Genomic DNA, 15,719 nt, shown 5'->3' with positions numbered 1-15,719 from the left:
TTATTCAATCTATAAGAAGGTATAGATTCCGTATCTGTTAAGCTATGTCCCCAGCCATATATATCATTGAGTCCCCAAAATAATTGTTCTTAGCCTGATCATTCTGACAAACCGTAATGCATGAATGAAAGGAAAAAGTAACATATATAAGAGTTCATAGTAATTCAGGAGATCAGTTTGTATATGATCATCAGTTGACATGTTTTATATACTACGAAACGATATTTAAACAAGTATTATTAAAACATATCTAGTCCAATTTTACATACTCTCAACATGCAATGTACCTCCACTAAAGTGTCCTACTAAACTAGTAAACCGGACCTAGATCACATGTACTTATAATACTAGCAGACCGTACTAGCAGTAATCAATCTAAAGATTCTATAACTTTATTTTACTTCAAACTTTCTAAATTCATTATCTCAATCTCGATCCTCTCATACCAACATGAGATTGTGACCACATAGATGAACTTGGAAATTTTTTTGATATTTACTTAATATTTTTTTTTTTTATGAACCAGCAGAAATTCATTACTCCATGAACAAATTTACAGCCTAAAAGCACCTTTTTCAAATAAGGCCTGTATGCAATCTATACAAGAAAGAATTAGCAACTAATTACAATAAGTCAAACCATGCCATATCTCCTTGAGCTACATGCCTAGGCATAACACAAGTTATTCTAGTATTGATTTGCCATTTTTCTTCCTGGACTAACAGCTTAGGAGTCACAATGCTTGATTGCCAAATTTTGTTATTCCTAGCCTGCCATAAATGATAAACCAGAGCTGCAACAGAGGCAGCTAAAACATTCTTCTGAAACTTTCTCTTCTTGGACCTTTCTATCCATCTAAGAAGGCCTTGTAATGATTCTGTGTGAGCTCTCCATCCAAGCCATTTTTTCAACTGTTGTAAGCAGTCTTGAGAGAAAGAGCAATCGAAAAACAAATGTTTAACTGTTTCATCTGCTCCATTACATAGGATACAAGTTGAATCTTTAGTTATGTTGAATCTATGAAGCCTCTCTCTTGTTTTAAGCCTGTTTTGAATTGCAATCCAGAGCACAAAGCTGTGCTTTGGGCTATTAAGCCTGCACCAGACCTCTTTACTCCAGTGGAATCTCTCCTGTACCTGATTAAGCAACTTGTAGCCAGAGGAAATTTGATAGGTATCTAATGTAAATTGCATAGGATCCATTAGATGTTTAACTTCATCTTTAATGTTCACCATTTTCCTCCAGTACCAGCTGCTATGAGATGGGGCATTGTAACCCCACCACTCCTCATGTTTTATATACACATTATGCACCCACTTAACCCATAGGTTATCTTTCTTTGTTGCAATTGACCAGACATTTTTAATCAAAGCAGCTCGGTTCCAATCTGAAATGTTCATAAAGCCAATTCCTGTAGCCTTCTTAGGCTTACATAGCTTCTCCCAAGCCACACTTCCTGACCCAACCATATTGCTCTGCCCCCTTCTAGAGAAAGCTTCTACAAATGCTTTCAATTTCAGATACAAGCTTCTTGGGTAGAATCATGATTTGACTCCAGTAGGCATGAATAGTCAGAAGCACATAATTAATCAATACTGTTCTACCTGCAAAGGATAAGTTCCTGGAACTCCAGGTCTTAATTCGAGCTGTCATCTTCTCAACCAAGATTTTGCAATCAGCAGCTGAGATTCTCTTAACATAGATTGGAATGCCAAGATACTTAAAAGGGATGTCATTTCTGCTGAAACCTGATACATCAAGAACTCTTCTAATCTCCTCTTCACTCATTCCACTGCAGTAAATAGTTATTTTTTTTATGTTTGGTTTCAAACCAGAGGTGTTTGAGAACAACTTTAACCCCTGCAGCATTAAATATATGCTCTTGAAGTCACCTTTGCAGAACAACAACACATCATCAGCAAAGCTTAGATGATTAAGCTTTAAATCACTACACCTTTCATGAAACTGAAAATCTTTCTTCTCCCCAACTTTCTGCATAATTCTACTCAAGTATTCCACCCCAAGAACAAAGAGTAAGGGAGACATTGGATCCCCTTATCTCAAGCCTCTCTTTGCTGCAAAGAATCCATGCATAGATCCATTAAACATTAGAGAGTACCTAGGTGTGGTTACACAATTCATTATGAGTTTAATGAATTTAGCAGGAAATTGAAAAGAATGTAACATCTCCTCTAAGAATTCCCATTCCATAGTATCATAGGCCTTTTGTAAATCCAGCTTTATCATGCAATTAGGTCTAGTTGATTTCCTTCCATAATGTCTTATTAGATCCTGACAGATCATAATATTATGAGCTATGAACCTGCCTTTAATGAACCCCCCCTGATTTTGAGCCACAAGCTCTGGAAGGATGACTTTAAGTCTACTGCAAATAAGCTTTGTAGCTACTTTGTATAGGACATTGCAACAAGCTATGGGGCGATAATCACTTACAGTGTTTGGACATTTGCACTTAGGAATAAGGGTAAGAACTGTGGAATTAAGCTCTTTTAGCAAGTGCCCTGTATGCAGGAAAGATGTTACAGCTTCGAAGATTTCATTTCCAACCAACTCCCAATTGTCCTGAAATAAATAGCTGCAGTATCCATCAGGACCTGGAGCTTTGATTCCAGGAATGCTAAACACAGCATTTTTAACTTCATCTTTAGAAAATTCTGCTAACAACTGATCTGCCTGCTGACTAGAGATCACAGGGCCGTGAGCCATTATTGAAGCTTTAACTGGCTGTCTATTCTCCATTTGAGTGCGCAATAGAGACTGATAATAGGATATAAAGGCTTCAGTAACACCAGCTGGATCCTCCACTCTGTTTTCTTCTGCATTAGTAATAGAAAATATCTTGTTTTGACATATTCTTTCCTTGATGCTGGAGTGAAAAAGAGCAGAATTTTCATCACCTTCTTTTACCCAGGTTATCTTAGACTTTTGGGACATGAATGAACAGTAATATTTATGCACCCCAACATAATGCCTTCTAGCTTCCAACTCCTGATGCTGTAGTTCCACATTCAAAGGGTCTCTATGCAGCTTGTTCTGGCATTCATTAAGATTCTCTCTAGCTTGCAAATCTGCAATGTGAATCGCTGAAAAACCCTGCTTGTTCAGGTCTTTAAGCTTAGTCACAACTTGGAACATTTTAGTCCCTTTAACAGTCTGATGCCACACCCTACTCACTTCCTGGTGGTACTAAGGATGGGAAGACCACATCCTAAAGTACTTGAAAGGCTTCTTACCACTTGGAATATCAGGATACACAGTTAAAATTGCTGGAGTGTGATCAAAAAGACCTTCATTAAGAAAAATAGCTTCAGCAGTTGTAAAGCTATCCATCCAAGCTTGATTTGTCAGAACTCTATCAATCTTGGAGTAAATTCTATCTGATCCCTGCTATTTATTACTCCAAGTAAAGAAATTCCCACTGAATTTAACATCTTCCAGTTGGCAATATGTGACGCAGTTCATAAAAGCATTAGTAGAGCTATGTCTTACTCTATCACTAACTCTTTCATCTCTGTTCAGGATGTCATTAAAGTCCCCAAGCACTACCCAGGATATTTACTTAATATTATTAGCAATAATATAGTACATAAACTACTTATACACAATAATTCAATAAATTTAAATATTTCATTAAAACCATTGTCTACTACAATTTCTTTTAGGGCACAATTCCCAACACTAATCATATACATCACATAATGGGTGTAGTTTTCTTACCTCAAGTCCGAGTGTAAAGTAAGTTAAGAATGACCCTCGTGTAAGATAAAACCATTCTGAGCCCCTAGCGGGATCCTAGTCATAACCAAATATAAAATCGCGTTAATAGCGAGTAAATAAAGGCTTCCAGACTGAGTCCTAGCCTCTAGGACCTCGAATTATATTAAATCGGGTAGTAAATCGATCCCGAGCCTTTAGGTTTGAATTCCCGTCATTAAAAGCCTAAAGTGGCCAAAGCTGCTCAGGCGGGCCAAGACTTGCCCCTAAGTGTCTTGGCATCCCTACCAAGACAGAACCGCCTCTGTGCCCTGGGTTCACACGAGTTGCGGCATAACCCCGCAAATCTAGAAATCCCTGTTTTTCCTCAACCAAAACCTTACCAAAAATCCCTTCCAAGCAATCCCAAAATCACACCTCAATCCCAGCATATTATTATCACTAATCTGGCAGTAAAACCTAGCTTAAACACATTCAAAACACTACCAAAAACCCATTCCAATACCTTGAACCTTCAAGCTCAAGAGCAACAATACCCCAGCAAAATTACAAATAAAAACAAAGCAACTATCCTTACCTCAGTAGTGAATTAAACTCTCTTAGCTGCAACTAATCACTCCTAAACCTCAACCTTTAAATCCCCAAGATTTTAATTCTTTAACCTTTCCCCGGAATGAAAGAGAGAATGAACAATCGAGAGAGAGAAAGCTACAAGTGTTGGTGTTTTCTTTTTGATTCCTTCAGCTAAGGGTAAGGGTGACTAAGTCACTAAATTGGTGCAAAATACCTTAAACTCCCCTAGGGAAAATTCCCCACTCAAAGCCCCTCAAGGGCATCTTCGCCTTTTAATACCTTTCCTGTTAATAATAATTAATGTCTCACAATTCCCATTACCTCCAATATCCTAAAATAATTACCAAATAATTTCTCATTACCCGCTCAACCCCGGTAATGTACTAAATAACAAATTATTCCTAGGCTCACCCCGAGCCTAATATTTCACCCCATTATGACTAAACCGCTAACTTGCTACCTAGGATCTCCTCGTGCCGAGTATCTCAAATATATCCACATAATAAAGTTGTCTCACACATATAACACATGTATGCACACATACACAGTTATGCCCTCAACAAGCCAAAATTACTAAAATGCCCTTCTAATAAGAAACGTGCCCACCTGCATGCGAATTCAGTCATATAACAATATAACTCACATAATCATGCATGTAATCACATAATAACATAGTAAACCAGTTATTGCCCTCCTTGCCCCCTAATTAAGGCACTAAGGCACATTAGGGACTTTGGGGTGTTACAGGTTGTTAGGAGTGTATTGGACGTTTTGGGGTCATAAGCCTGCTAAAAATACCTATTTTGGTCAATGTTCTAGGTCTGGTATGCAAGGGAGTTGCGGGGACTCAGTTTGAGGAAGAACATTTGAGTTTCTGGGTAATTTTGGGGTTTTAATGCCTAGCGCGACTGTGCTAGGTTATGGAGCGACCGTGCTACGATCCCAAAACCTTAATAATTGGTATTAATTTTTTGTTTCAGAGTTAGTGGGGAGACAGTACTTGGATAGGGCATAACTGGACCAGTACCCCAGAAAGCCCGAAGTTTCCGGGGGCGTGACCCCGCCGGGAGCATGCGCGACCGCACCTGGTGCCCCGATAGGTAGTTTTGCTATTTTTAGGACTAGGGATCGGGAGTTCAGGAACCTGTTTGGTGAGGCTCGAGATTTGGAATTAATCCCTAATAAGAGTATGTTTATGCTGTGACTCGATTATCGCAAGGCTCAGGATCAGGATTGTACTTGAGGCCGTATTGTCTATCGCACAGAACTTGAGGTAAGAAAACTGCACCCTAGTTGTTGTTAGGGCTCAGACCTTGTTAATAAATGTGACTATGACTGTATTTGTGATTATTTGGTTAGGCATGCTTGTATATGCTACAATTGATTGTGTGTTATGCAATCTATATGTTTGATTATATCAAATCTAAAAGCTCGGCCTAAGGGCTTCGGGGATGGCAATAAGCGTGTGGAACGCAGGAAATTTTTCTAGGGTAACCTGGGAGTGCAATATGCACTTGCCTCGCCCGAATGCCACCTAAAATAATCAGATGTACATACTGCACTTGTCTAATTCATTGATTGTTAAATTGGATTATGTGTTTGTTTAGCAGACTGTTGTTGCTAAGCTTGTTGTTCATATTCTGTTACTTATTGAATTTGTTGATTAAAGTTCTCTTGTTGAGCCTTGGCTCACGGGTGCTATGTGGTGCAGGTAAAGGAAAGGGAAAGCTGGACCAGCCATTAGTAGAAGAGCTTTAGGGCTGCGTGTAAATTTGCAGCTGCTCGATTGCCAAGGCTGAGGATTCAACAAGGACTAGAGCCAAAATATAATTTTGCTGCTTAGGCCGACTTATGTTGTAATTACTTTTGAAGTTGTAAATTTTCATTTTGGGATCCCATGTATAGACTGAAACTTTTAAATGAAAATAACTATTCCTATGATCAAAATTTTTAAACCCTAATCTATTAATTACCCTTAGTTACATGTTTATATCATAATGACTTGATTATCAAGTCTGGCACTATTTAAAATATACAGTGTAATGGTCTTGCCTATCCAGGGCGTTACATTAGGGACATTCATCTAGATCCTCGTTCCTGAGTTGAGGTATCTAATTAACCTAGGTCACGGTGTCTATTATTCCACACATACCTCTAAAGCACATTCTCCGACCTAGGGAAGTTTATGGATCGTTTCGGATCATTTAAAGTTATTTACCATGTTTTTTACAAATTCCTATTTCGATAACTTACTTGGTAGGGTTTCTTGTCCTACGCCTATTCGAAAACTCAAACTTGAAAAAATATGCATACTAGAAATACTTTATAATATAAAAAATGTAGAGATTGAAGAAGAATATTACCATGAAGTCGTTTAAAATATTGATTAGCAGGAGCAAAGGATCCTTGCTAGTGATGATGGTAAAAAAAATAGAGAGAGAAAGGAGGTCTGAAATCCAAAGATTTTCGTGTGTTTGAAAGGAAGAGGTAAAAATCTAAGAACAATGTTTATAGGGTATATATAGGGTGGAACCTCGAGAAATCGTGAACCATTCAATTAAGGAAATTTCAGCCTTTGGTTATATGTATTCTTCGTAACCCTCATTTTTGATCTCATAACTCGTGAGAGGGATTGTCATCTTTCACTAACACTTTGAAATGGCGCCTGTATAGTAGTCACATAACTCTTGGGATATTATATGTTGCCTATACATCCTTTATCAGAAAGTGAACAAGCAAGAACCTACGATGAAGGAGGTTTACCACCTATATACCTAGAGGATGAACCTATCACCTCTAGAAGGCTCTCCATTGTGGAGGGATTTATTGCGAAGAGAGGCGCATTGAAGAGTAACTTTTTTTTTAGTGACTGTGTCACTACGCAACCGAAACACTTTAACATGTCAAGTAAGTCAGTCCCTTCCTTCCATCACTTATTATTATTTTTATTATTACTATTGTTATTATTATTATTAGTATTATTATTTCTTGGAGTTCTTTCTTTTGGTTAACTATCTTTCATTAGGTCTTGAGGGGTTTGTCGGACCCATGCTAGGACCTATGGCCTCTCTGCGTGTGTCAAATATTTGTGTCTGAGCCAGTTGCCAACAAGGAGACTAGTGAGCCAGCATGTTGCTTTGTGCTCTATCATGCCTACGCCTATGGAGCTCGAACTTGAGTATGGTGACGACGATGAGGAAGATGAAGACTACTACTATTATAAAGACGATGTTATGGATATCGAGGATAACATTATGGTTGAAAACAAAGATTACTTAGGTTTGAGGCCTGAAGGCAACACAGGTTTGGGAGCATGAAATGGTAAGAGTTTAAAGGTGACACTACCTCATAGGTCCCCCTATCGAGCGAAGGACATAACTTTTGTTTTGTATCTCCCCCGCCATCTTCGTCCTCCTCGAAGAGTCATTTCATTCTACCATCCTTTCATAGCAAGTTCCCTTCAGCAAGGTCGCTCTTGAGTCGTGAGTCTCCAAATACTTGCCAATGTAGAGAGGTCACCCCTTGCGCCTCTACTCCTCACGCATCTGGTGGCAGATCAGGGATCTCTTGTTCTTCCTCTTGATCTAAATATGCTTCAACGACCCTGCTCGTTCTAGCCAATCATGCATCCAATGATTCTCCATGGGCGCATCCTTAGGCGACCTATTATGGAGATGCCATGACCCATCAAGTGGGGAGTTTCTCCAAAGCTGAATGGAGGCCCATCTATGACATGTCTACTATAGATCTAGTCGATGCATTCTTGAGGGCCTCCACTTGGGTCAACATTGAGATCTTATTTTTCCTTTTTCTTATGTTGCTATCATTTTATCATTATGATGACCTTCTCTTTATTTTTTTCTTATTAACTCATTTTCTTGTGGGGCATCCCCTTGCCACTTAAAGCAGCTCTTCGGCACAACACATGCAGTCCAATGTAATGTCTTGACTAATTCTAGACCTCAAACCATTAAAAACTAGTACACATAACTACTCTTTTGGAATACATACATACATAAAATATTATAACTTTATTAAAAATCCAAAATACGGTACGAAATACAAAATAAGGTATGGGTACCCATTGTTTAATACATAAAACATAAAACATAAACTTTAATTAACTGTTTTAAAAAAAAAGTAAGTTCAGAAATACATAAAACATAAATTAAATGACTTTAAACAACGTCATCCTCCATCTTTCCGCAGTTCGTTCAATCCATCCATCCCCAATACACATGCCAAGCTGCCACGAATCTGTCCCGCCTTCCAAGTTCATTTTCTTGCACCATCTAAAATAAAAGGAATGAGCCTAATGCCCAGCAAGGAAAACCTACTAAAAGAATATATCATAAATAATAGGACTATATCATATAACATATAAAATAAAAGATATGACGTAAAAACTATATCAAATAGGACTACAATATTAATGGCAATTAACTCATTACCGCAGCATGTGATAAAATCATCTAGGTCCTCATTCTACTAATCGATGTAGGTTAGACCACAAGGTAGTATATGATAACCAATCTAGGTCCTCAGTCTACTAATCGAGGTAGGGTAAATCATAACTCTAAACCACGATAATGATAAAAAATCTTGGGGTTTGCTGTCTAAGAAACTATAAGCCCCAAGAGACTACAACATAAAACATATATTCTTATACATATATAACATATCATCATAACATCACATATCACATAAAATATCATAACACATATAATCTAACATATTTTCCTTACCAAAAACTGGGATATTGGAGACAAGAACTGGATTGGAACACTCCTAAAACCAACAGTAAAAACCATGAGTTTCTAAAGAAAAGGAGATGACAAGGAGAACTAAACCATCAAAATAGAAAACTACCGAAGAACATTAAGTTTCAAGAACTTAAATACCTAACCAAGAAGTCATAAAATCAAGTTAGGATCTGAAAGAAAAATGGAACAAAATAAAAGAACTACGATGAACTAAATCTGAGGATAAGAATACCTTGAATGGACTATGACTTTGATCTACACCTCGATACCGAAAAGTCACTCTATCTTACTTCGCAACTGTTTAGAAACGCTTAGATTGGAAAAGCTTTTATCCCAAAACCCAAGTGTTTTCTCTCTAGAGTAATCTTAGCAGCTTGGAGCCTCTAAAGAATGCTTGAATGTTGAATGAAATGGCTAAGTACTAGGTCCTATTTATAGAGTTCAAGGAGTTAAACTAACCCCTTTTAAATTGAATAAATAAATGAATATAAATTGAAACGATTTGAATTTTTGTTTTAATAGATGCCCAAAACTCAGTCAAAAACGTTCAAGAGCAAGTCCAAGTTGTTGAGGGTTGTTTCTAGCTCGGATTCCACGAAGTTTCAAAAACCAAGCCAAGGGCCGATATATCGCCCTACCCTAGGCGATATATCACCTAAGCCTATGCCCCCAGCCTTAGTGGTTTTGTTTGTGCGAAGTCAACGTGTTTTCCGTATCTCCCGTAGGCAATATATCGGCACCTATAGCTGCGATATATAGGGATATGTTGATATATTAAACATGTTTTTGAACTCTTTCAGCATATTTTGAATTTTTTTAAATAGCTTTGACTGAGTAAAACGTGGTCCTAACAGCTACTGGAAGGTTCTAGATCTTCTAGATTCATCCATTATTAATTTATTCATCTAAAATCCTTAAATAAACATGCTTGTGACAAGTGTCACTCTCTTACTAATTCTATCTAAACCTTAGGTGATAATAAATAATATTTCTAGAACAAGCTATATTAATCAAAACATATGTTATAATTAATATTTCTAGACTACAGGTTAAACTTATAACATTTATAACTATTTCTATGAGTTTCCAACTAAATCCCGGCTTGGACCAATAACCACGAAAACTAACATACTACATGCTATTACTAGCTACTACTACTACCAACTAGCAAAGTAAAATTTCGAGACACTACAATTCTCCCCTACTTAAAAGAATTTCATCCCCGAAATTTACTTAGAAAACAATTTCGGATACCATGCTAAGATGTCTTCCTCCAACTCCCACGTTGCCTCCCTTTCTGAACTATTACTCCATAGGACCTTGACTATTGGAATACTCTTAGACCGTAATTCCTTGATCCCCTTTCCTAGAATGCTAACCGGTCATTCCTCGTAACTCAAGTCTTTCTGGAGTGCTATCGTATCGTACTTGAGGACGTGAGATGGGTCTGACACATATCTACGCAACGTTGAGAAGTGAATTACATTCTAACTATCAGCTAGTGCTGGTGGTAGGGCTAATCTATATGCAATTGTTCCCACCTTGTCCAATATCTCAAAAGGACCTATAACTAAGTTTGCCTTTCTTCCCAAATTGCTTCACTCCTTTCATAGGAGATATCTTTAAGAAGACTTGATCTCCGACTTTGAATTCCACATCTCGCCGCTTGGCATCCACATAACTTTTTTGTCTGCTCTGAGTAGTGACCATAAGCTTTCTAATCAGTGCCACTGCATCCTGAGCCTCTCTAACAGCGATCGACACTTCCTTCCATAAAGTAACTCATAGGGTGTCATACCGATCGTTGACTACCAGCTATTGTTGTAGGAAAACTCTATAAGTGTCAAATACTTACTCCACGATCCTTTGAAGTCTAGTACACAAGCACGAAGCATATCTTCTAAAATCTATATGGTACGCTCGAAGTGACCGTCGTTCTAAGGATGACATGTCATACTAAGACTTAGCTTGATACCCATGGCTTCCTATAAGCATCCCCAAAATCTAGATGTAAACACCGATCCTCTATTAGATACTATGGTCTTAGGGATTCCATGTGGTCGTACTATTTCTCGAACATAAATGTCTGCGTATGGGTCTGTAGTGTACGCAGTCTTGACATGCAGGAAATGAGCTGACTTGGTTAGTCTATCTACCACTACCCAAGTCGAGTCGTGCTGCTTATTTGTTCATGGCGATTCTGTCACGAAGTCCATGACTATATCGTCCCACTTCCATTCTGGAATACTAAGCAGTTGCAATAAGCTAGCAGGTCGCTGAAGTTCTGCTTTATAAGACATTTGGACACATATTCTGCTATGTCTTTCTTCATTCCCGACCACCAATATAGTGCCTTAAAGTCGTGAGTCATCTTGGTCGACCCCAAGTGAATTGAGTATGGGGTAGTGTGTGCCTCTTCTAAAATCTTCATCTTAATTCCATGGTCATTTGACACGCATACCCGACCCTTATATCTCAAGAACCCCTGTCCTGATATAGAGAAATCTGTGGCCTTGCCTTCTTCGACTGTAGCCATATGTGTTACTAATGTGTCATCATGCCCTTGCCCGATCTGTGTATCTTCTAATAGATTTTACTAGATGGACAAGTTAGCCAGTTGACCAATGACTACTTCTATTCTAGCCTTGAGCAGCTCTTGCTATAACGACTTTTCTATTATGGATAATCCTGCTAGATTTCCGTAACTCTTTTGGCTTAGCGCATCTGGAACTATGTTCGCCTTTCCTGGGGGTATAGGATTTTGTAGTCATAATCCTATACTAGTTCTAACCACCTGCGCTGCCTCATGTTGAGCTCCTTCTGTGTGAAGAAATACTTTAAGCTCTTGTGGTCCATATAAATCTCACACCGTTCTACATAAAGATAGTGGTGCTAGATTTTCAATGAGAAGACCACCATTGCCAACTCCACATCGTGCGTTGGATAGTATTGCTCGTATTCCTTCAGCTGCCTTGAGGCGTAGGTTATCATTTTGTCATTTTGCATCAGCACACAACCCAAACCTTGCTTCGACGCATCACAATATACTACAAACTTGTCGATGGGTGTCAGTACACGAAGTACTGGTGCTGAGCATAGCTTATCCTTGAGCAACTGGAAGCTCTCTTCACATTTATCCATCCAGTTGAACTTGTGTTGTTTCCGGGTCAGGTTGGTAAGCGGAGTGGCTAACGTAGAAAAGCATTCCACAAATCTTCGATAATAGCCCGCTAGCCTGAGAAAACTTCTAACTTCTGACGTATTCTTAGGTCTTGGCCTATCCGTCACAGCCTCTACCTTAGTTGGGTCTACAGAAACTCCCTCATTGGATATTATATGGCCGAGGAACACTACTTGTGAAAGCCAAAATTCACACTTCTTGAACTTGGCGTAAAGTTGATGCTCCTTCAATCGCAACATTGTCAAACTTAAATGTTCCTTGTGCTCGACTTCATTCTTAGAGTACACCAAAATATCGTCAATGTACACTACGATGAATTTGTCCAAGTAATCCTCGAAGACCCAATTCATTAATTCCATAAATGCGGCTGAAGCGTTGGTAAGACCAAAACACATAACTAGAAACACGTAATGTCCATATCGAGTTCTAAAAGCTATCTTTGGTATATCCTCTTCTCATACCTTTAGATGGTGATAACCGAACCGTAGATCGATCTTAGAAAACATAGTCGCTCCTCGAAGTTGATCAAATAAGTCGTCGATTCGTGGTAGTGAGTACTTGTTCTTAATTGTCACCTTGTTCAGCTCGCGGTAATCTATACACATTCACTTGCTTCCATCCTTCTTCTTCAAGAACCGATGCTCCCCATGGCGAATGACTTGGTCTGATGAAACCCAACTCTAAGAGTTCTTGCATCTGTGTCTTTAAGTCCTTGAGTTCAGTTGGTGCCATCTTGTATGGTGCCTTTGAGATAGGCTCGGTTCCCAGTACTAGTTCGATTGTGAAGTCAATTTTCTGAGTCGGGGACAACCCTGGTAAGTCGTCAGAAAATATTTCTGAAAATTCCTTTATAATGCGAACGTCTCCAACCTTTAGTGGTGTTTCCTTTGCCACATCCATGACGCTTGCTAAGAATGCGTGACAACCTTTCTCTATCATCCTTTGTGCTTTGAGAGATGAGATAAGTGGTGTCCGTAGTCCTGAAACCTTTCCCATAAAACATAGTTTCTAACCATCAGGAGTTTCGAATGTCACTTCCTAGCAAATCCATGCTTAGTATTACGTCAAAGTCTTTGATTTCTAGCTCTATCAGTTCTCCTTCTAGTTCTGTGCCCTCAATTTTGATCGGTACACCTCGTACTGTTTGTGATGATAGGACAACTTCGTCCGAAGGTAATTCTGTCACAAACCTAGCTCTAAATCTTTCACAAGCTTTGTCTAATTTCTCTATCATTCCTAACGAGATATACGAGTGTGTTGCTCCCAAATCAAACAACTTAGCATATATTATTGAGGATAGGAATCTGACCTGTGACCACTTTTTTACTAGCTTCGACTTCTCCCTAGGTTAAGGCAAAGACTATGGCTGGAACCATCTTGTTGTTCCTCGTTTCTTCTTGTTTGAACTTTGGACATTCCTTCTTCCGATGACCTTCCTGGCCAGAATTGTAACAACCTTTGGTGTTCGCACGACACTCCCCAGGATGTCTTTTCTGGCATTTGGAGCATTGCGGGTATTCTACATAACTCGACCTATTATTTCCATTGCTATTCTGTGCTCTTTTGTCACCATCGGCCTGCTTACTAGTAGGATGCTTCCTCTTTTGGCCATTATTGTTGTGCTGGTGGTTGTTGTTGTGGTTCCGACCATTCTGCGCCTGATTCTGCTGCTTAGGTTCAACCTTGCTGGCCTCCTCCTTACTAACATTTTCCTAAAGCTTTTCCACTTCTATAGTTGTTTCTAAAGCATCGGTGGAAGAACTGGTTCCAGGATTTGCTAGCTTGACTCCTAGCTCAATCTTTGGTTTGAGTCCCCTAGTGAACTTGGTGACTCTTAAGAAATCAGTTAGGACCAACTCTGGCGAATACTTGTCTAGTCGATCGAACTATCGAGCATAATCGACTACCGTTAAGTTTCCCTGCTTCAGACTGGTGAACTTTTCTACCCTCGTAGCAATGACTGCCAAGTTGTAGTACCTCTTGTGAAAGAGCTGCACAAATCTAACCCAGATCATGGTGGCGACATCATGAGTTTGCTGCACTAAATCCCACCAGATTCTCGCATCCTTTTTCAGAAGAGACGAAACGCAGGATATGCAATCTGCGTTGCTGAGGTTCATGTGTGGTAGGATTGGCTCTACATTTTTGTGCCATTCTTCATCCTCGAAAGGGTCAGTTGTCCTTCAAAGTTTGGAGCGTGGTGCTTATGGAAACTCTCATAGACTGGCTCTATGTACTGAGCAAGATAAGGTGCATAGTTTTCCATCGGCCAACCCCCATATGGACTTACTTGTATGGATGCTTGAGCCACTTGCTGAGGTTGCAGTTGCGGCTGAGGTTGGGGCTGAGTCTGTTCTCGTTGTTGCTATAGCATTTGTTCCACTTGTTGACGTAGCCTGAAAATCTCAGTGGTGTTGTCAACCAGAGGCGGTGCATTTCTGTTGGCAGCATTATTGGTAGCACACGTTCCCCTTCTTTGAACTGGAGGGGCTTCGTTAGTCTCGTTGGCGGCGCTGGAGGCACTGCCGGCTTTGCGTACAGACCTTCTGAGAGACATCTTCAGCAAAGTTCTAACAGTCGACAAAAACATGTTATAACTTACCCTAATAGGTTCTAAGGCAAAACTTAGTCTAAGAAAACATAACTCGGACCTATCAGTTATGATTTCTTATGAAAAATTATGTAAGCCTTTCTTTATAATTAAGGTGTGCTTCTATACTTAGAAAATTTAGCCATCTTTATTATTTTCTAAGTTTGTTTCTAACCATCCTATATGACTTAATTCTCTGGCTCGAAACTCGTCGTTGTTCCAAAGTTAACCATATTGAGGGAGGGCTGGGATCAGTAAAATCGTTCCCACTACTATGGCCCCCTACACTCTCAATACAGAACCCAGTCCATTGATTTGTGTCCACCCTCACTAAACTTAGTCAATATTTATTGAATTTTAGAAAAATCAAACTTATAAATGTCGTTCAAAAATAACAATTTATTCATTTGGAAAAATGTTTTCACTAAGTACAATCATAAATGTAAAAATAAATAATGAAATAAGTTAAACTAAAAAAAATAACTAGGGTAAATCTAAAAATCAGGATCTTCTACATCTGACCCTTCATCTAGCATATCATCATCTATTTCTTCATAATCATCATTATCTTGAGCCTCAAAACTACCTCGGGGAATATTTATCAAGATATTATGCTTTTGTTCATTTGTGAATTAAAATTCAAACATAGAGGTGAACCATAGTATAAGAAAATAATATCTCATGGCTACCGGTAAATCATCCTCATCATATATAGTCTCTCATAATTCTTCTAATGTTGAAATTACAGAAGGAAACTCTTTAAAAAGCCTAATTACTATGACATATTGCTCCATAGTGCTCATCATAATTTGCTTAGTTGTTAGGTGGTGAACTGTCCCCTTGTGAAATAGGATCAAACTTTGAGTGATTGTTTCTA

The 15,719-nt window shown here is 38.8% G+C and overlaps 1 protein-coding gene across 1 annotated transcript; it reads right to left on the bottom strand.

The window, feature by feature from the left end:
* Positions 1-623: 623 nt before the first annotated feature.
* Positions 624-1,469, bottom strand: LOC133779390 (uncharacterized). Its single transcript, XM_062219359.1, has one exon. The coding sequence runs from the start codon at positions 1,467-1,469 to the stop codon at positions 624-626; it is 846 nt and encodes a 281-aa protein (XP_062075343.1).
* Positions 1,470-15,719: the final 14,250 nt, after the last annotated feature.

The sequence above is a fragment of the Humulus lupulus genome, chromosome 5 (assembly GCF_963169125.1).
Source record: "Humulus lupulus chromosome 5, drHumLupu1.1, whole genome shotgun sequence".
NCBI classification, from domain to species: domain Eukaryota; kingdom Viridiplantae; phylum Streptophyta; class Magnoliopsida; order Rosales; family Cannabaceae; genus Humulus; species Humulus lupulus.
Note: the sequence above shows the minus strand (reverse complement) of the source record. Positions and strands in the feature narration are given on the sequence as shown.

Coding starts and splice junctions, on each gene's coding strand:
- LOC133779390 (XM_062219359.1), bottom strand. CDS start 1,469: ATGGTTGGGTCAGGAAGTGTGGCTTGGGAGAAGCTATGTAAGCCTAAG.